Genomic DNA, 23,049 nt, shown 5'->3' on the forward strand with positions numbered 1-23,049 from the left:
GTGTTCCGACTCCCTCTGGAGCTATGTCCAGTAGCCTAAGAATCCAATCCATCCTGCACGCAGGCGAGTTGAAAATCTCTCCCCTAAGTCCCTCGATGCAGTGAGCCTGTTGCCAGCAGGACTCACTGAAAATAAAGAACCTAAAAACTTTTTCTAAGCAACTCTTTAGGAGAGCCACCTAGATTGCACCCTGCTCGGACGGGCACAAAAACCTAACTGAGGCTTGGAGGAGGGTCATAGGGGGAGGAGCCAGTACACACCATGTGATCCTAAAAGCTTGCTTTTGTGCCCTGTCTCCTGCGGAGCCGCTATTCCCCATGGTCCTGACGGAGTCCCCAGCATCCACTAGGACGTTAGAGAAATAAAGTTTTGGAATGCTCAAGTCAAAGCCCTGACCTTAATCCAATCGAAATGTTTTAGAAGGGCCTAAAGCAATCTGTTCATGGGAGGAAACCCACCAACATAACAGAGCTGAAGCTGTTTTGTACGGAGGAACGGAGTAAAATTCCTCCAAGCCAATGTTCAGGACTAATCAATTACCGGAAACGTTTATACGCAGTTATTGCTGCACAAGGAGGTCATACCAGATACTGAAAGCAAAGGTTCACATACTTTTGGCATGCACAGATGTGATTTTGGATAATTTTCCTCATTAAAGAGAGCACTAATTATAATTCATCTCATTAGTCCGAATTGGTTCTCGGTCTACTTTTAGGATTTACACCACGCACATTCTATTTTACATGAGAGTTTTTGTAGGCGTTTTGTTACTTTAGAATGCCATAGTAGACAACTAAGTCTACGTGGAGTGTGATGGGTAGCAGGAGCCAGTTCAAGAGAGATCTGTAGAGTTTGGTTAAAGGGTGATACCGCAATCTCTGAAGAAGTGAATGTCGAAATTGGTGAGAGCAGTTGTTGCAGAGATGTGGACAATTGTTGAGAATTAATAGAGGAGCGTATGCAGGAGATAAGCTTGTGATCTGAGAGTGGGAAAGGAGTGTTAATGAATTTAGAAACAGAGCATAGTCTGAGGAACATAAGATCAAGGCAGTGACCATCCTGATGAGTAAAGTAACCAGTTCACTTGGAGAGATCAGAGAGCAGATTGAAAGCACAAGGAGAACATGGACAATCAATAGATATGATGAAATCACCCATGACAACAGCAGGAAATGTAAAAAAGGATAGAAAAAGGAAGCCAGGGGGGAAAAAAATGTTCCAGAAAATATTCTAATGGTACGGGTGGACAATCACAGCAACATGCAAAGAAAATGACGTAAAAATCCTAATAGAATGTACTTCAAGAGATGTTAATGTTTGTGATAAAACCTGTAGCAGAACTGTAAATGAGCAATATTGGGACAGTAATATAGTCCAACCCTGGATGTGTATGTTAAATGGAGACCACTGTGTAAAAGTGCTGCAGGGGAGGCAGTGTCTGACTGTGTGAGCCATGCATCTGTAATTGCCAGAAGGAGGAGGCTGTTTGAGATAAGGGAGGTCCTGAATGGATGTTATATTCTTAAAGTGATAAATTATCAGAAAAATTGGGAGTAAAAGGGATTGGGCGCCGTTTGTGGTTTACCTGGGGCTACAGCCCACCGCGTACCAGCACAATGGGAGCAGAACTGACAGGAATGACAAGGTCTTACATGGTCTGTTTACCAGTCATGTTCCGGGAACTCAGCATGTCAATACTCTGAGCCATCATGTCCATAGCATAGAGCTGGTGGTGACACACAGCCACAAGGTGGAAGGGCCTCTAACACTGCCAGACCAAGATGCCTTGCAGGGTGGCCTGTGCATGTGCCTGTCAGAAGGACTTTAAAATGGTGCAGCTTGCTACAAATGAGCTTACCCTGGGGCCTCCTGTTTCCCTTAGGATATACCAGAGACTCCCCTGTAACTTACACCTGTTCCTAGCCAGCAGTCTAGCCAGTTTCAGGAACCTATGGTATAGATGAAGAGGTCAATTGTTTCTAAGGAGGAACTTAACTTCACAGGGATGTGAGCAGAAATCCACTTGTCAAGGGTTTATAACACGGGCAATTGAAAAACTCCGGGTAACCAACCAGGAGCTACAGCTCCTTGCTTCTAAATTAATTCTCCCCCCATTGAAAACAAAGAGATATGAAACTGATTTTGGAATACACAGTCCAGATAACTGTAAACCAGTATCTTTCATTAAATGTGTATGGAACCAGGAAGGCTTTACAGTGACCAATTGTCATTAGACAGTGACCTTGGCCAGCTTTCATGCTAAAATGCCAATGGAATTTGACTATTCAGAAAGACAGATTAGAAACTGGGAGAATGACAGCATAAACTTCAGGATTTTGACTGGGTACATCACTTGATAAGCAGCCATTCCTCTGTCTATCCAAGCAGCTGACCAGGGACTACTGGAAATGGTAGTATCCATGACTTTCTTTTTTTTCCCTGAACAACTACTCACACACAGAACTCTTAAGCTTAATTTCAGTCTTCAAAACATGATTTTTCATGTTTTTTTTAAAGAGATTTAAATTAACAGCACAAGCTGCCATTTCACAAAAAGTAAGCCTGTTTTGCCTGTTTAAATTCTGTATCCAATCTACTACACCCAGACTCTCCTGAAGGCCATGGGCAGGGCAGAACACCAGGGAGATGTGTACCTTCCTGTACAGTGTCTGACATTTATTAGCCAAACTAAGAACTTGTTTCTGTTAGAAGAGCTTCTGCAAATCTAACAGGTCCATAGACCACTATAAACCCTTTAATATAAAAGTTTTAAAATTCATAGTGAAAGTATACATTAGATGCAATTATAGTTAGTTATTCGGTAAACTTTATACATACACTCTTTCTTTTTTAAACATCCTTGTTAAAACAACTTACAGCTCATCTCGTTGTCTCTGTGACAAGACCATGATGAATGAAGTCCCAGGAGATCAAAACAGCAATGGAGACCTTCAGGAGTACACAAATCCTAAGGAACTCCGGATCTGCAATGAATTCGGCCACAGAGTGGCTTCAGCTAAGAGAAACGTTGTAGCCACAAGCAATATCCCAAAGAAAGCTTGGAGTCATTCAACGTGGAGGGTTCATTCCACCTGAAATTAATAAAACAAAAATATTAAATAAAAATTATTGCATTGTTCTTGAACATAATCAGATAACTTTTTTGTTACAGCAACTTCACAGATAGGTCTGATACATTTTCTAAACTAGTAAATTACAGAATGTTGCTGCACAGATGCAGAATAAGCTGACATTTAACAGACTTATGGGCAAATTAGAGAATTTATTCAAGCAGTAGGGACGTCATGAACAAACTCATTCTAGTAACAAAATCATCCACTCAAGATTAAATTTGCAAAGCCCAAAAGAAGGCTGGAAAATAAAAAAATAAATAAAAGTTTAAACCATTTGATAAAGGGGCAATCACATACAAGGAAAAACCATGACTTGTAAGTGATTGCCCTTTAATAAACTTCAGATATCAACCGGCAACCCGTACCTCCAGCAATCTGGGTCACCATTACATACCGCCCCTTATTTTGGTCAAGTGTTGGAGAAAGAATTATATGCCAAGCTCAGGGCTAGGCAACTGCAGACACTCAAGCTGCTGTGGATATTCCCATTAAAATTAAACATTTATATACTACCAGCATACTACATTGAACTTTACGATTGGTAACTAAAAAAAAACAAAAACACAAAAGACTTTGGTATTAACAGACAGAGATAAGAGGGACCTGCTCATAAGATAACAATCTAAGGGGCCAAATCAATTGTTTACTGCCCCTGCTGCTGGACGTCTATAGCAATGGGCGTCTATCGGAGCTATTCAATTCTTTCTCCGGTCAGACGCAGATTACCAGTTAAGGCAGCCGACAGCTCTGGGTGTATACACGCAAAATGGGTAAACCTGTCTAAAGGGCAACCAAAGTCTAGGTTTGGGCACTTTGGAGGCCCAAACTACAGACTTTCACACATTTATTTTCCACCAACAAGGGGGTGATTCAATTGTTTTGTGGGTGCTCAAATGTAATGGGAACCAATCAGAGCAATTCAATAGTGTTCCTCTTGGTTGTGTGAGTGCATTGTGTACGCACCCAGTAGGGACAGGTTCAGCAATGCAAAGTGGCTTAAAGTACTGCTTTGGGCGACCAAACTCCTACTCCGGTGCCAATTTATGTGCCCTCAATCCCGAGGCTATTCGAGCCCAAACGGAGCAACAATTTAATGCTCCCTATAGGTAATAGAGTGTAGCTTGCATTACAGAAGAACATCATATACTTCACATATTGCTAAAGAATAACTTTTAAAAGACAAAATAATGGTCTTATCTGCAAGGAAAATACTAACGACTAAACTGAGCAGGGTCACTACAGATACGTTGTAATTATATGTGGCACGGTATGACTCATTGGGGGCAATACAATTGTGCCATACACCTCCTGCTGGCCATCTATACTAATAGGCGTCTATTGGAGCTATTCAATTGATTCTCCCATCAGACGCCCATTAGTACAAAATGCGCCTGACAGCTCTAGGTTTAGCCGTGCAAAGCAGCTAAACCTATCTAAAAATCTTCACTGGGCACATCGAACTAACACACACAATAACAAAGATAGCAGAGATAACCACAACAAAGGAAAGCAACGCTAAGTAGCTAACTATAAGAAGAGTAGCAACGCTAACCAAACATGGGACAGGGAAAGAAACAGCAAACCCAACCAACAACTCTTACAACCAAGTTAGCAGGAAACGAAGCACTGAGGCGGGCGCACAGTATCCACTACGGACTACGAGAAAAGGAATTACCAGTAGGTATTAAATTCCACTTTTCTCTAACATTCTAGTGGATACTGGGAATTGACGAATACCATGGGGACGTACCAAAGCTCCCAGAACGGGTGGCAGAGTGCCGAAACACCTGCAAAACCGCCTGACCAAACTGAAGGTCATCCCTGGCCAAGGTGTCAAACCTGTAAAACTTCATAAACGTGTTGGACCCAGACCACATAGCTGCCCGGCACAACTGCAAGGCCGACAACTGCAAGGCCGACACCCCCCGGGCATCCGCCCAGGAAGATCCCACCGACCTCGTGAAGTGGGCCTGAATAGAACTCTGCAGCGCCAGGGCCGTCGAAGTATAGGCATGTTGAATAGTCAATTTGAATCAACGAGCAATGGATTGCTTGAGACAAGACAACCAATTTTATTAGCTTCATATTAGTACAAAAAGGGTGTCTGATTTCCTGTGACGAGCAGTCCTTTTGATGTAAATCTTCAAAGCCCTCACCACATCTATGGACTTTGGAGCCACAGAAGCGCCAGACAAAACTGGAACCACAATTGGTTGATTTACGTGAAAGGCCGACACTACCTTTGGCAAAAACGGTGGCTGAGTTCTGAGCTCCGCCCTATCCTTATGAAATATCAAGTATGGGCTCTTATAAGATAAGGCCCCCAATTCCGACACACGGCTGGCAGAGGCTAAGGTCAGCAATATGACTGTCTTCCATGTTAGATATTTTAAGTCTACCCTATGCAAGGGTTCAGACCAGTCCGACTGGAGAAAATTCAAAGACCACATTGAGATCCCATGGAGCCGTGGAAGGAACAAAGGGAGGTTGAATGTGCATAACCCTTTTTTTAAAAAGTCTGTACTTCAGGAAGTACCGCCAGTAGTTTCTGGAAGAAGATAGAGAGCCGAAATCTGAACTTTGATAGAGCCTAACCACAGGCCCTTATCCACGCCTGCTTGCAGGAACAGCAGAAAACGGCCCAGACGAAAATTCCACAGGGGAATATCTTCTACCCTCACAGCAAGAAACATAGGTCTTCCAAATACGGTGGTAATATTTGGATGTAACCACCTTATGGGCCTGGATCATAGTTGAATCAACCTTGGGTGGGAGACCCGTTCTGGTTAAAATCTCCCTCTCAACTTCCAGGCCGTCAACATAGCCGCTGTAAGTCTGGATAGACAAACTGTCCTTGTTGAAGAAGGTCCTTGAGAAACGGCAGAGGCCAGGGTTCCTCCAGAGACAAGGTCAGGAGGTCCGCATACCAGGCCTGTCGAGGCCAATCCGGGGCAATGAGAACTGCCTGAACTCTTTCCTGTTGGAGTCTACTTAGAACTCTTGGAATGAGAGGAATTGGAGTAAACAGGTAAACGAACTGGTAAGTCCAAGGAGTCATCAAAGCATCTACCGCAACCACCTGCAGGTACCTCGTTCTGGAGCAGTAATGGCAGAGTCTATTGTTGAGACGAGAAGCCATCAGGTCTATCTGTGGACAACCCCACCAGTGAATAAGTTGTTGAAACACCTGAGGGTCAAGGCCCCAGATGGAGGTCGTACCTGCTTAGGAAGTCCGCTTCCCAGTTGTCCACTCCTGGAATGTAAATGGCCGAGATGGCACTTGCATTGGCTTCTGCCCAGAGGAGTATTCTTGACACCTCTTGCATTGCGGCCCTGCTTCTTGTTCCTCCCTGTCGGTTGCTTTACGCTACTGCCGTGGCGTTGTCTGACTGCACCTGGATGGCCCGATTCCGAAAGAGGTATGAGGCCTATAGAAGAGCATTGTAAATTGCTCTGAGTTCCAAGATGTTATTGAAAGAGCAGATTCCTGAAACAACCATGACCCCGAAACTGCGCCGCTTGGGTCACAGCCCCCCAACCCCAGAGGCTGGCATCCGTTGTTAGAGTCCAATACTGGGTATTGAAACTCCTACCCTCCACAAGATGGGAGACTTTGTAGCCACCATAGTAGGGATATCCTTGCTTTCGGTGACAGGGTTATATGCTGATGCATGTGCAGCTGAGATCCCAACCATTTGTCCTGCAGATCCAGTTGGTCGCGCATGGAACTTGCCGTACTGGATCGCCTCGTAGGAGGCCACCATCTTGCCCAGTAAGCGTATGCAAAGATGAATTGAAATACTGCGTGGTTTCAGTACCAAACTGACCATAGACTGAATAATCATAGCCTTGTCCATTGAAAGGTAAACCTGAGACCGTGTATCCAGGATCATTCCCAGGAACTGAATTCTCTGAGATAGTTCCAGGTGAGATTTCTGGAAATTGAGGATCCATCTGTAAGCAGACGAGTAGTTAAGTCGATACTGTGCAGCAGCTGTTCCCAGGACACCACCTTAATCAGGAGATCATCCAGGTACAGGATTATGTTGACACCCATCATACGCAGTTGTAGCATCATCTCCGCCATGACTTTCGTGAAAACCCTTGGGGCTGTGGAGAGACCAAAGGGTAAGGCCTGAAACTGCAAATGTTGGTCCAGTACAGCAAACCGGAGGAACACTTGGTGAGGGGGCCAAATTGGGATAGGCAGGTATGCATCCTTGATATCCAGGGACACCAGAAACACCCCCTCCTCCAGACTTGCTAACACTGCTCTTAGTGATTCCATCTTGAATTTGAACACTCAAAGATAAGGGTTCAGGGATTTGAGGTTCAAGATCGGTCGTACAGAGCCGTCCGGCTACGGGACTACAAAGAGACTTGAGTAAAACCCCTTTGTGTGCAGCAGAGGAGGTACTGGAACAGTAACTCCTGTAGAAAGCAGTTTTTGTACTGCCTCCTGTAAGGAAACTCTTGCTACCAGTGAAGCTGGTAAACCTGACCTGAAGAATTTGAGAGAAGGGAGTTCCTGGTATTCCAGCCGGTATCCTTGAGATAGGAGGTCCCTCACCCAAGGATCCCGGCAGGACTCTACACATATGTGGGCGAAGTGTTGAAGGCCAGCACCTAACCGAAAATCGCCTTGCTGCTGGGGCCAACAGTCACGCAAAGGGCTTCGTGGAAGAGGATTCAGGTCTGGTCCGAAGTTCCAGCAGCAGCTGGATTACGGGATTTACAGCAAGTTCCTCTAGCAGCATTGGAGGCACCTCTGACTTTGCCTCTGAACCTGGCCACCCGAAAAGACTGCAGAGAGGGCCCAGGATAGGGACATCTAGCAGGTGGCAGCTATGTAGATTTACCTGCAGTTGCCCGAGATATCCACTTGTTCAGTTCTTCCCCAAACAAAGCATCACCTGTAAAAGGAAGGTTCTCAACCCCTTTTTGAGAATCAGTATCTGCTGACCACTGTTGCAGCCATAGGGCTCTACAAGCAGATATTGCCATAGCAGTGGTACGGCCATTAATGATACTATCTTCCTGAACAGCCTCACTCAAAGTATGCAACATCTTGGATATGTTGAAGTAATGTAACTATCTCGTCCTGAGGTAGTGTGAGCAACCCTTTCAGAGTATCATCAGACCATTTTACAATGGCTCTAGAAATCCAGCCGTATACCATGGTAGGGCGCTGGGCTACACATGCTGCAGTATAAAATTGATTTAAGAGTGGTTTCAATTTTGCGATCAGCTGGATCTTTGAGAGAAATGGCCCCAGGTAAAGGTAAAACAATTTTACGCGACATCCTGGACACAGAGGTATCCACTGTCTGCGGGTTATCACAGATTTTCTATCCTCTGTAGGGAAAGGAAATTAATTTAGCACCAGTTTAGGGGAGATAAACTTTTTGTCAGGATTTATCCATGTTGCCTTTGCCAGGGAATCTAATTCCTTAGAAACCGGGAAGGTTGCAGAGAACTTTGGTCTCGCATTAAAAAAAATAAGATTTTACTTACCGATAAATCTATTTCTCGTAGTCCGTAGTGGATGCTGGGACTCCGTAAGGACCATGGGGGAATAGCGGCTCCGCAGGAGACAGGGCACAAGAATAAAAGCTTTAGGATCAGGTGGTGTGCACTGGCTCCTCCCCCTATGACCCTCCTCCAAGCCTCAGTTAGGATACTGTGCCCGGACGAGCGTACATAATAAGGAAGGATATTGAATCCCGGGTAAGACTCATACCAGTCACACCAATCACACCGTACAACTTGTGATCTGAACCCAGTTAACAGCATGATAAAACGAAAAGGAGCCTCTGAAAAGATGGCTCACAACAATAATAACCCGAATTTTTGTAACAATAACTATATACAAGTATTGCAGACAATCCGCACTTGGGATGGGCGCCCAGCATCTACTACGGACTATGAGAAATAGATTTATCGGTAAGTAAAATCTTATTTTCTCTGACGTCCTAGTGGATGCTGGGACTCCGTAAGGACCATGGGGATTATACCAAAGCTCCCAAACGGGCGGGAGAGTGCGGATGACTCTGCAGCACCGAATGAGAGAACTCCAGGTCCTCATCAGCCAGGGTATCAAATTTGTAGAATTTTGCAAACGTGTTTGCCCCTGACCAAGTAGCTGCTCGGCAAAGTTGTAAAGCCGAGACCCCTCGGGCAGCCGCCCAAGATGAGCCCACTTTCCTTGTGGAATGGGCTTTTTACCGATTTTGGCTGTGGCAGGCCTGCCACAGAATGTGCAAGCTGAATTGTACTACAAATCCAACGAGCAATCGTCTGCTTAGAAGCAGGAGCACCCAGCTTGTTGGGTGCATACAGGATAAACAGCGAGTCAGATTTTCTGACTCCAGCCGTCCTGGAAACATATATTTTCAGGGCCCTGACAACGTCAAGCAACTTGGAGTCCTCCAAGTCCCTAGTAGCCGCAGGTACCACAAAAGGTTGGTTCATGTGAAATGCAGAAACCACCTTAGGTAGAAATTGAGGACGAGTCCTCAATTCTGCCCTGTCAGAATGAAAATTTAAGTAAGGGCTTTTATATGATAAAGCCGCCAATTCTGACACACGCCTGGCTGAAGCCAGGGCTAACAGCATTGTCACCTTCCATGTGAGATATTTGAAGTCCACAGTGGTGAGTGGTTCAAACCAATGTGACTTTTAGGTAACTCAACACAACATTGAGATCCCAAGGTGCCACTGGAGGCACAAAAGGAGGCTGTATATGCAGTACCCCTTTTACAAATGTCTGAACTTCAGGCAGCGAAGCCAGTTCTTTCTGGAAGAAAATCGACAGGGCCGAAATTTGAACCTTAATGGACCCTAATTTTAGGCCCATAGATAGTCCTTTTTGCAGGAAATGGAGGAAACGACCCAGTTGAAATTCCTCTGTAGGGCCTCACACCACGCAACATATTTTCGCCAAATGCGGTGATAATGTTTTGCGGTTACGTCCTTCCTGGCCTTGACCAGGGTAGGGATGACTTCATCTGGAATGCCTTTTTCCCTCAGGATCCGGCGTTCAACCGCCATGCCGTCAAACGCAGCCGCGGTAAGTCTTGGAACAGACAAGGCCCCTGCTGGAGCAGGTCCTCTCTCAGAGGTAGAGGCCACGGTTCGTCCGTGAGCATCTCTTGAAGTTCCGGGTACCAAGTCCTTCTTGGCCAATCCGGAACCACGAGTATAGTTCTTACTCCTCTCCTTCTTATGATTCTCAGTACTTTTGGTATGAGAGGCAGAGGAGGGAACACATACACTGACTGGTACACCCACGGCGTTACCAGAGCGTCCACCGCTATTGCCTGAGGGTCCCTTGACCTGGCGTAATATCGGTCTAGTTTTTTGTTTAGACGGGACGCCATCATGTCCACTTTTGGTTCTTCCCAACGGTTTACTAACAGGTGGAAGACTTCTGGGTGAAGTCCCCACTCTCCCGGGTGGAGGTCGTGTCTGCTGAGGAAGTCTGCTTCCCAGTTGTCCACTCCCGGAATGAACACTGCTGACCGTGCTATCACATGATTTTCCGCCCAGCGAAGAATCCTTGCAGCTTCTGCCATTGCCCTGTCTGTTTACGTGGGCGACTGACGTGATGTTGTCCGATTGGATCAATACCGCCTGACCCTGAAGCAGGGGTTTCGCTTGACTTAGGGCATTGTAAATGGCCCTTAGTTCCAGAATGTTTATATGAAGAGATACTTCCATGCTTGACCACAAGCCCTGGAAATTTCTTCCCTGTGTGACTGCTCCCCAGCCTCTCAGGCTTGCATCCGTGGTCACCAGGATCCAATCCTGAATGCCAAATCTGCGGCCCTCTAGTAGATGAGCACTCTGCAGCCACCACAGAAGAGACACCCTTGTCCTTGGCGACAGGGTTATCCGCTGATGCATCTGAAGATGCGATCCGGACCATTTGTCCAGTAGATCCCACTGAAAAGTTCTTGCATGGAATCTTCCGAATGGAATCGCTTCGTAAGAAGCCACCATTTTTCCCAGGACCCTCGTGCACTGATGCACTGACACCTGGCCTGGTTTTAGGAGGTTCCTGACTAGCTCGGATAACTCCCTGGCCTTCTCCTCCGGGAGAAACACCTTTTTCTGGACTGTGTCCAGAATCATTCCTAGGAACAGTAGACGTGTCGTTGGAATCAGCTGCGATTTTGGAATATTTAGGATCCACCCGTGCTGACGTAACACTACCTGAGATAGTGCTACTCCGACTTCTAACTGTTCCCTGGACCTTGCCCTTATCAGGAGATCGTCCAAGTAAGGGATAATTAAGATGCCCTTTCTTCGAAGAAGAATCATCATTTCGGCCATAACCTTGGTAAAGACCCGAGGTGCCGTGGACAACCCAAACGGCAGCGTCTGAAACTGATGACGACAGTTTTGTACTACAAACCTGAGGTACCCTTGGTGAGACGGGTAGATTGGGACGTGGAGATAAGCATCTTTGATGTCCAGAGACACCATATAGTCCCCTTCTTCCAGGTTTGCTATCACCGCTCTGAGTGATTCCATCTTGAATTTGAACCTCTTTATGTAAGTGTTCAAGGATTTCAGATTTAAAATTGGTCTCACCGAGCCGTCCGGCTTCGGTACCACAAACAGCGTGGAATAATACCCCTTTCCCTGTTGTAGGAGGGGTACCTTGATTATCACCTGCTGGGAATACAGCTTGTGAATGGCTTCCAAAACTGCCTCCCTGTCGGAGGGAGACTTTGGTAGAGCAGACTTCAGGAACCGGCGAGGGGGAAACGCCTCGAATTCCAGTTTGTACCCCTGCGATACTACCTGTAGAATCCAGGGGTCCACTTGCGAGTGAGCCCACTGCGCGTTGAAATTCTTGAGACGGGCCCCCACCATGTCTGAGTCTGCTTGTAAAGCCCCAGCGTCATGCTGAAGACTTGGCAGAAGCAGGGGAGGGCTTCTGCTCCTGGGAAGCGGCTGCATGGTGCAGTCTTTTTCCCCTTCCTCTGCCCCGGGGCAGAAAGGAATGGCCTTTAGCTCGCTTGTACTTATGGGAACGAAAGGACTGAGTTTGAAAAGACGGTGTCTTTTTCTGCTGATGTGAAGTGACCTGGGGTAAAAAGGTGGATTTTCCAGCCGTTGCCGTGGCCACCAGGTCCGATAGACCAGCCCCAAATAACTCCTCCCCTTTATACGGCAATACTTCCATATGTCGTTTGGAATCCGCATCGCCTGACCACTGTCGCGTCCATAACGCTCTTCTGGCAGAAATGGACATAGCACTTACTCTTGATGCCAGGGTGCAAATATCCCTCTGTGCATCACGCATATATAGTAATGCATCCTTCAAATGCTCTATAGTTAACAGTATATTGTCCCTATCCAGGGTATCAATATTTTCAGTCAGGGAATCCGACCACGCGACTCCAGCACTGCACATCCAAGCTGAAGCGATTGCTGGTCGCAGTATAACACCAGTATGTGTGTATATACTTTTAAGGATATTTTCCAGCCTTCTATCTGCTGGTTCTTTGAGGGTGGCCGTATCAGGAGACTGTAACGCTACTTGTTTAGATAAACGTGTGAGCGCCTTATCTACCCTAGGGGGTGTTTCCCAACGCGTCCTAACCTCTGACGGGAAAGGATATAGTGCCAATAATTTTTTAGAAATCAGCAGTTTTTTGTCGGGGGAAACCCACGCTTTATCACACACCTCATTTAACTCATCTGACTCAGGAAAAAATAAGATTTTACTTACCGATAAATCTATTTCTCGTAGTCCGTAGTGGATGCTGGGGACTCCGTCAGGACCATGGGGAATAGCGGCTCCGCAGGAGACAGGGCACAAAAGTAAAAGCTTTAGGATCAGGTGGTGTGCACTGGCTCCTCCCCCTATGACCCTCCTCCAAGCCTCAGTTAGGATACTGTGCCCGGACGAGCGTACACAATAAGGAAGGATTTTGAATCCCGGGTAAGACTCCTACCAGCCACACCAATCACACTGTACAACCTGTGATCTGAACCCAGTTAACAGCATGATAACAGCAGAGCCTCTGAAAAGATGGCTCACAACAATAATAACCCGATTTTTGTAACAATAACTATGTACAAGTATTGCAGACAATCCGCACTTGGGATGGGCGCCCAGCATCCACTACGGACTACGAGAAATAGATTTATCGGTAAGTAAAATCTTATTTTCTCTGACGTCCTAGTGGATGCTGGGGACTCAGTCAGGACCATGGGGATTATACCAAAGCTCCCAAACGGGCGGGAGAGTGCGGATGACTCTGCAGCACCGAATGAGAGAACTCCAGGTCCTCTTTAGCCAGGGTATCAAATTTGTAGAATTTTACAAACGTGTTCTCCCACGACCACGTAGCTGCTCGGCAGAGTTGTAATGCCGAGACCCCTCGGGCAGCCGCCCAGGATGAGCCCACCTTCCTTGTGGAATGGGCCTTGACAGATTTAGGCTGTGGCAGGCCTGCCACAGAATGTGCAAGTTGAAATGTGCTACAAATCCAACGAGCAATCGTCTGCTTAGAAGCAAGAGCACCCAGTTTGTTGGGTGCATACAGGATAACAGCGAGTCAGTTTTCCTGACTCCAGCCGTCCTGGAAACCTATATTTTCAGGGATCTGACAACATCTAGCAACTTGGGGTCCTCCAAGTCCCTAGTAGCCGCAGGTACCACAATAAGCTGGTTCAGGTGAAACGCTGACACCACCTTAGGAAGAAACTGGGGACGAGTCCGCAGTTCTGCCCTGTCCGAATGGACAATCAGATATGGCTTTTGTGAGACAAAGCCGCCAATTCTGACACTCGCCTGGCCGAGGCCAGGGCCAACAGCATGGTCACTTTCCATGTGAGATATTTCAAATCCACAGATTTGAGCGGTTTAAAATGTGATTTGAGGAATCCCAGAACTACGTTGAGATCCCACAGTGCCACTGGAGGCACAAAAAGGGGGTTGTATATGCAATACTCCCTTGACAAACTTCTGGACTTCAGGAACTGAAGCCAATTCTTTCTGGAAGAAAATTTACAGGGCCGAAATTTGAACCTTAATGGACCCCAATTTGAGGCCCATAGACACTCCTGTTTGCAGGAAATGCAGGAATCGACCGAGTTGAAATTTCTTCGTGGGACCTTCCTGGCCTCACACCACGCAACATATTTTTGCCACATGTGGTGATAATGTTTTGCGGTCACCTCCTTCCTGGCTTTGACCAGGGTAGGAATGACCTCTTCCGGAATGCCTTTTTCCCTTAGGATCTGGCGTTCCACCGCCATGCCGTCAAACGCAGCCGCGGTAAGTCTTGGAACAGACCTGGTACTTGCTGAAGCAAGTCCCTTCTTAGCGGCAGAGGCCATGAGTCCTCTGTGAGCATTTCTTGAAGATCCGGGTGCCACGTCCTTCTTGGCCAATCCGGAGCCACGAGTATAGTTCTTACTCCTCTACGTCTTATAATTCTCAGTACCTTGGTTATGAGAAGCAGAGGAGGGAACACATACACCGACTGGTACACCCACGGTGTTACCAGAACGTCCACAGATATTGCTTGAGGGTCTCTTGACCTGGCGCAATACCTGTCCAGTTTTTTGTTCAGGCGGGACGCCATCATGTCCACCTTTGGTCTTTCCCAACGGTTCACAATCATGTGGAATACTTCCCGATGAAGTCCCCACTCTCCCGGGTGGAGGTCGTGCCTGCTGAGGAAGTCTGCTTCCCAGTTGTCCACTCCCGGAATGAACACTGCGGACAGTGCTATCACATGATTTTTCGCCCAGCGAAGAATCCTTGCAGTTTCTGCCATTGCTCTCCTGCTTCTTGTGCCGCCCTGTCTGTTTACGTGGGCGACTGCCGTGATGTTGTCCCACTGGATCAATACCGGCTGACCTTGAAGCAGAGGTCTTGCTAAGCTTAGAACATTGTAAATTGCCCTTAGCTCCAGTATATTTATGTGGAGAGAAGTCTCCAGACTTGATCACTCTCCCTCTCAGGCTGGCATCCGTGGTCACCAGGAACCAGTCCTGAATGCCGAGTCTGCGGCCCTTTAGTAGATGAGCACTCTGCAGCCACCGCAGAAGAAACACCCTTGTCCTTGGAGACAGGGTTATCCGCTGATGCATCTGAAGATGCGATCCGGACCATTTTTCCAGCAGATCCCACTGAAAAGTTCTTGCGTGAAATCTACCGAATGGAATCGCTTCGTAAGAAGCCACCATTTTTCCCAGGACCCTTGTGCAAAGATGCACTGACACTTTTCCTGGTTTTAGGAGGTTCCTGACTAGCTCGGATAACTCCCTGGCTTTCTTCTCCGGGAGAAACACCTTTTTCTGGACTGTGTCCAGAATCATCCCTAGGAACAGCAGACGTGTCGTCGGAAACAGCTGCGGTTTTGGAATATTTAGAATCCACCCGTGCTGTCGTAGAACTACTTGAGATAGTGCTACTCCGACCTCCAACTGTTCTCTGGACCTTGCCCCTATCAGGAGATCGTCCATTTTCTTTGAAGAAGAATCATCATTTCGGCCATTACCTTGGTAAGGACCCGGGGTGCCGTGGACAATCCAACCGGCAGCGTCTGAAACTGATAGTGACAGTTCTGTACCACGAACCTGAGGTACCCTTGGTGAGAAGGGCAAATTGGGACATGGAGGTAAGCATCCCTGATGTCCCGGGACACCATATAGTCCCCTTCTTCCTGTTCGCTATCACTGCTCTGAGTGACTCCATCTTGATTTGAACCTTTGTATGCAAGTGTTCAACTATTTCAGATTTAGAATAGGTCTCACCGAGCCGTCTGGCTTCAGTACCACAATATAGTGTGGAATAATACCCCTTTCCTTGTTGTAGGAGGGTTACTTTGATTATCACCTGCTGGGAATACAGCTTGTGAATTGTTTCCACTACTGCCTCCCTGTCGGAGGGAGACGTTGGTAAAGCAGACTTCAGGAACCTGCGAGGGGGAGACGTCTCGAATTTCCAATCTGTACCCCTGGGATACTACTTGTAGGATCCAGGGGTCCACTTGCGAGTGAGCCCACTGCGTGCTGAAACTCTTGAGACGACCCCCCCCCACCGCACCTGAGTCCGCTTGTACGGCCCCAGCGTCATGCTGAGGACTTGGCAGAAGCGGTGGAGGGCTTCTGTTTCTGGGAATGGGCTGCCTGCTGCAGTCTTCTTCCCTTTCCTCTATCCCATGGCAGATATGACTGGCCTTTTGCCCGCTTGCCCTTATGGGGACGAAAGGACTGAGGCTGAAAAGACGTTGTCTTTTTCTCCTTTATACGGCAATACTTCCATGTGCCGTTTGGAATCTGCATCACCTGACCACTGTCGTGTCCATAAACATCTCCTGGCAGATATGGACATCGCACTTACTCTTGATGCCAGAGTGCAAATATCCCTCTGTGCATCTCGCATATATAGAAATGCATCCTTTAAATGCTCTATAGTCAATAAAATACTGTCCCTGTCAAGGGTATCAATATTTTCAGTCAGGGAATCCGACCAAGCCACCCCAGCGCTGCACATCCAGGCTGAGGCGATCGCTGGTCGCAGTATAACACCAGTATGTGTGTATATACTTTTTAGGATATTTTCCAGCCTCCTATCAGCTGGCTCCTTGAGGGCGGCCCTATCTGGAGACGGTACCGCCACTTGTTTTGATAAGCGTGTGAGCGCCTTATCCACCCTAAGGGGTGTTTCCCAACGCGCCCTAACTTCTGGCGGGAAAGGGTATACCGCCAATAATTTTCTATCGGGGGAAACCCACGCATCATCACACACTTCATTTAATTTATCTGATTCAGGAAAAACTACAGGTAGTTTTTTCACACTCCACATAATACCCTTTTTTGTGGTACTTGTAGTATCAGAAATATGTAACACCTCCTTCATTGCCCTTAACAAGTAACGTGTGGCCCTAAAGGAAAATACGTTTGTTTCTTCACCGTCGACACTGGAGTCAGTGTCTGTGTCGACCGACTGAGGTAAAAGGACGTTTTAACGCCCCTGACGGTGTTTGAGACGCCTGGACAGGTACTAATTGGTTTGCCGGCCGTCTCATGTCGTCAACCGACCTTGCAGCGTGTTGACATTATCACGTAATTCCTTAAATAAGCCATCCATTCCGGTGTCGACTCCCTAGAGAGTGACATCACCATTACAGGCAATTGCTCCGCCTCCTCACCAACATCGTCCTCATACATGTCGACACACACGTACCGACACACAGCACACACACAGGGAATGCTCTGATAGAGGACAGGACCCCACTAGCCCTTTGGGGAGACAGAGGGAGAGTTTGCCAGCACACACCAAAAACGCTATAATTATACAGGGACAACCTTTATATAAGTGTTTTTCCCTTATAGCATTTTAATATATATAGTCATATCGCCAAATAAGTGCCCCCCCTCTCTGTTTTAACCCTGTTTATGTAGTGCAGTGCAGGGGAGAGCCTGGGAGCCTTCCCACCAGCATTTCTGTGAGGGAAAATGGCGCTGTGTGCTGAGGAGAAAAGGCCCCGCCCCCTTTTCGGCGGGCTTCTTCTCCCGTTTTTCTGAGACCTGGCAGGGGTTAAATACATCCATATATGTGATGTATTTTTAGCCAGAATAAGGTACTATCATTGCTGCCCAGGGCGCCCCCCCAGCGCCCTGCACCCTCAGTGACCGCTGCTATGAAGTGTGCTGACAACAATGGCGCACAGCTGCAGTGCTGTGCGCTACCTTATGAAGACTGAAAAGTCTTCTGCCGCCGGTTTCTGGACCTCTTCACTTTTCGGCATCTGCAAGGGGGTCGGCGGCGCGGCTCCGGGACGAACCCCAGGGTGAGACCTGTGTTCCGACTCCCTCTGGAGCTAATGGTGTCCAGTAGCCTAAGAAGCCAATCCATCCTGCACGCAGGTGAGTTCACTTCTCTCCCCTAAGTCCCTCGATGCAGTGAGCCTGTTGCCAGCAGGACTCACTGAAAATAAAAAACCTAACAAAACTTTTACTCTAAGCAGCTCTTTAGGAGAGCCACCTAGATTGCACCCTTCTCGGCCGGGCACAAAAATCTAACTGAGGCTTGGAGGAGGGTCATAGGGGGAGGAGCCAGTGCACACCACCTGATCCTAAAGCTTTTACTTTTGTGCCCTGTCTCCTGCGGAGCCGCTATTCCCCATGGTCCTGACGGAGTCCCCAGCATCCACTAGGACGTCAGAGAAACTATTGGTAGTTTTTTCACACCCCACATAATACCCTTCTTTGTGGTACTTGTAGTGTCAGAAATGTTCAATGCCTCCTTCATTGCCGTGATCATGTAACGTGTGGCCCTACTGGACATTACGTTTGTCTCCTCACCGTCGACACTAGACTCAGTATCTGTGTCTGGGTCTGTGTCGACCCACTGAGGTAACGGGCGTTTTAGGGCCCCTGACGGTGTCTGAGACGCCTGGACAGGCACTAATTGATTTGCCGGCTGTCTCATGTCATCAACCGTTCTTTGCAAAGTGCTGACATTATCACTTAATTCTTTAAATACGATCATCCAGTCAGGTGTCGACTCCCTAGGGGGTGACATCACTAACCCAGGCAATTGCTCCGCCTCCACATCATTTTCCTCCTCATACATGTCGACACACACCGGGAATGCTCTGATAGAGGACAGGACCCCACTAGCCCTTTGGAGAGACAGAGGGAGAGTCTGCCAGCTCACACCAAGCGCTATATATATATATATATATATATATATATATATATATATATATATATATATATATATATATATATATATATATATATATATATATATATACATACATATATACATACAAAAAAGAAATATCCGGCACTCTGATAAGTAGAATAACGCCTGGGTGCCCTCCAAAAGATAATGCAGACAAACAGTCCCTTCCCACCTGTGGCTCAGGTGTTGTGTAGAGAAGGAAAAGGCGGCACTCCAAGGACTTGTATAACAAACTTGTATTCAAAACATAGTGAAAAAAACAAAGCAAAACAAAAGTACAGGTGTCTTACAACGTTTCAAGGCATGGCAGCCTTTTCATCAGGTAAGTGACCCTGGTTCGGTTTTCTTTTCTTTCACAGCACCAGGGTCACTTACCTGACGAAAAGGCTGCCATGCCTTGAAACGTTGTAAGACACCTGTACTTTTGTTTTGCTTTGTTTTTTTCACTATGTTTTGAATACAAGTTTGTTATACAAGTCCTTGGAGTGCCGCCTTTTCCTTCTCTACACAACACCTGAGCCACAGGTGGGAAGGGACTGTTTGTCTATATATATATATATATATATATATATATATATATAGGGATAACCTTATATAAGTGTTATTCCCTTAATTTTTAGCTGCCAATAGTGCCCCCCCTTCTCTTTTTTACCCTGATTCTGTAGCAAGTCTGCAGGGGAGAGTCAGGGAGCCGTCCTTCCAGCGGAGCTGTGAGGGAAAATGGCGCTTGTGTGCGGAGGAGATAAGGACGTCGTGAAGGGGCGGAGCCTATCTCCCGCTTTTTTCTGTAAAAATGGCAGGGGTTAAAATACATCCATATAGCCCAAGAGCTATATGTGATGTATTCTTTTGCCAACCTAAGGTATTATCTGTTTTATTGCGTCTCAGGGCGCTCCCCCCCAGCGCCCTGCACCCTCAGTGACCGGAGTGTGAAGTGTGCTGAGAGCAATGGCGCACAGCTGCGGTGCTGTGCGCTACCTTAGTCTGAAGACAGGATCGTCTTCTGCCGCCGATTTCACCGGACCTCTTCGCTCTTCTGGCTCTGTAAGGGGGCCGGCGGCGCGGCTCCGGGACCCATCCAGGCTGAACCTGTGATCGTCCCTCTGGAGCTAATGTCCAGTAGCCTAAGAAACCCAATCCACTCTGCACGCAGGTGAGTCCGTTTCTTCTCCCCTTAGTCCAACGATGCAGTGAGCCTGTTGCCAGCAGGACTCACTGAAAATAAAAAACCTAAAATACACTTTTACTCTAAGCAGCTCAGGAGAGCCACCTAGCCTGCACCCTTCTCGTTCGGGCACAAAAATCTAACTGAGGCTTGGAGGAGGGTCATAGGGGGAGGAGCCAGTGCACACCACCTGATCCTAAAGCTTTTATTCTTGTGCCCTGTCTCCTGCGGAGCCGCTATTCCCCCATGGTCCTTACGGAGTCCCAGCATCCACTAGGACGTCAGAGAAATAAGAATTTACTTACCGATAATTCTATTTCTCATAGTCCTTAGTGGATGCTGGGGACTCCGAAAGGACCATGGGGAATAGCGGCTCCACAGGAGACTGGGCACAAAAGTAAAAGCTTTAAGACTACCTGGTGTGCACTGGCTCCTCCCCCTATGACCCTCCTCCAAGCCTCAGTTAGGATACTGTGCCCGGACGAGCGTACACAATAAGGAAGGATTTTGAATCCCGGGTAAGACTCATACCAGCCACAACAATCACACCGTACAACTTGTGATCTGAACCCAGTTAACAGCATGATAACAGAGGAGCCTCTGAAAAGATGGCTCACAACAATAATAACCCGATTTTTTGTAACAATAACTATGTACAAGTATTGCAGACAATCCGCACTTGGGATGGGCGCCCAGCATCCACTACGGACTATGAGAAATAGAATTATCGGTAAGTAAATTCTTATTTTCTCTGACGTCCTAGTGGATGCTGGGTACTCCGAAAGGACCATGGGGATTATACCAAAGCTCCCAAACGGGCGGGAGAGTGCGGATGACTCTGCAGCACCGAATGAGAGAACTCCAGGTCCTCCTCAGCCAGGGTATCAAATTTGTAGAATTTAGCAAACGTGTTTGCCCCTGACCAAGTAGCTGCTCGGCAAAGTTGTAAAGCCGAGACCCCTCGGGCAGCCGCCCAAGATGAGCCCACCTTCCTTGTGGAATGGGCTTTTACAGATTTTGGCTGTGGCAGGCCTGCCACAGAATGTGCAAGCTGAATTGTACTACAAATCCAACGAGCAATAGTCTGCTTAGAAGCAGGAGCACCCAGCTTGTTGGGTGCATACAGGATAAACAGCGAGTCAGATTTTCTGACTCCAGCCGTCCTGGAAACATTTTCAGGGCCCTGACTACGTCCAGCAACTTGGAATCCTCCAAGTCCCTAGTAGCCGCAGGCACCACAATAGGCTGGTTTAAGTGAAATGCTGAAACCACCTTAGGGAGAAATTGAGGACGAGTCCTCAATTCTGCCCCGTCCGTATGAAAAATTAGGTAAGGGCTTTTATAGGATAAAGCCGCCAATTCTGAGACACGCCTGGCTGAGGCCAGGGCTAACAGCATTACCACTTTCCATGTGAGATATTTTAAGTCCACAGTGGTGAGTGGTTCAAACCAATGTGATTTTAGGAACCCCAAAACTACATTGAGATCCCAAGGTGCCACTGGAGGCACAAAAGGAGGCTGTATATGCAGTACCCCCTTGACAAACGTCTGAATTTCAGGAACTGAAGCTAGTTCTTTTTGGAAAAATATTGACAGGGCCGAAATTTGAACCTTAATGGACCCTAATTTTAGGCCCATAGACAGTCCTGTTTGCAGGAAATGCAGGAAACGACCCAGTTGAAATTCCTCTGTAGGGGCCTTCCTGGCCTCACACCACGCAACATATTTACGCCAAATATGGTGATAATGTTGCACAGTTACATCCTTCCTGGCTTTGATCAGGGTAGGGATGACTTCATCCGGAATGCCTTTTTCCTTCAGGATCCGGCGTTCAACCGCCATGCCGTCAAACGCAGCCGCGGTAAGTCTTGGAACAGACATGGTCCCTGCTGGAGCAGGTCCTTTCTTAGAGGTAGAGGCCACGGGTCTTCCGTGAGCATCTCTTGAAGTTCCGGGTACCAAGTCCTTCTTGGCCAATCCAGAGCCACGAGTATAGTCCTTACTCCTCTCCTTCTTATGATTCTCAGTACCTTGGGTATGAGAGGCAGAGGACGGAACACATACACTGACTGGTACACCCACGGTGTTACCAGAGCGTCCACAGCTATTGCCTGAGGGTCCCTTGACCTGGCGCAATATCTGTCCAGTTTTTTGTTGAGGCGGGACGCCATCATGTCCACCTTTGGTTTTTCCCAATGGTTCACAATCATGTGGAAGACTTCTGGGTGAAGTCCCCACTCCCCCGGGTGGAGATCGTGTCTGCTGAGGAAGTCTGCTTCCCAGTTGTCCACTCCCGGAATGAACACTGCTGACAGTGCTATCACATGATTTTCCGCCCAGCGAAGAATCCTTGCAACTTCCGTCATTGCCCTCCTGCTTCTTGTGCCGCCCTGTCTGTTTACGTGGGCGACTGCAGTGATGTTGTCCGACTGGATCAGCACCGGCTGACCCTGAAGCAGAGGCCTTGCCTGACTTAGGGCATTGTAAATGGCCCTTAGTTCCAGGATATTTATGTGAAGTGACGTTTCCATGCTTGGACTACAAGCCCTGGAAATTTCTTCCCTGTGTGACTGCTCCCCAGCCTCTCAGGCTGGCATCCGTGGTCACCAGGACCCAGTCCTGAATGCCGAATCTGCGGCCCTCTAGAAGATGAGCACTCTGCAACCACCACAGGAGAGACACCCTTGTCCTTGGAGACAGGGTTATCCGCTGATGCATTTGAAGATGCGTTCCGGACCATTTGTCCAGCAGATCCCACTGAAAAGTTCTTGCGTGGAATCTGCCGAATCGAATCGCTTCGTAAGAAGCCACCATTTTTCCCAGGACCCTTGTGCATTGATGCACTGACACTTGGCCTGGTTTTAGGAGGTTCCTGACTAGGTCGGATAACTCCCTGGCTTTCTCCTCCGGGAGAAACACCTTTTTCTGTACTGTGTCCAGAATCATCCCTAGGAACAGCAGACGTGTCGTCGGAATCAGCTGCGATTTTGGAATATTTAGAATCCATCCGTGCTGTCGTAGTACTA

General features: G+C 47.5%; 1 protein-coding gene across 1 annotated transcript in view; it reads right to left on the reverse strand.

The window, feature by feature from the left end:
- The window catches only part of PAFAH1B1 (platelet activating factor acetylhydrolase 1b regulatory subunit 1), a 174,106-nt gene that overhangs the window by 110,282 nt on the left and 40,775 nt on the right, over window positions 1–23,049 (reverse strand). The window contains exon 2 of the mRNA XM_063956025.1: window positions 2,878–3,092. Coding sequence (XP_063812095.1) covers window positions 2,878–2,909 — 32 coding nt within the window. The 5' untranslated portion in view covers window positions 2,910–3,092. The remainder of the gene's footprint in view (window positions 1–2,877; window positions 3,093–23,049) is intronic.

The sequence above is a fragment of the Pseudophryne corroboree genome, chromosome 2 (genome assembly GCF_028390025.1).
Source record: "Pseudophryne corroboree isolate aPseCor3 chromosome 2, aPseCor3.hap2, whole genome shotgun sequence".
Classification (NCBI taxonomy): Eukaryota; Metazoa; Chordata; class Amphibia; order Anura; family Myobatrachidae; genus Pseudophryne; species Pseudophryne corroboree.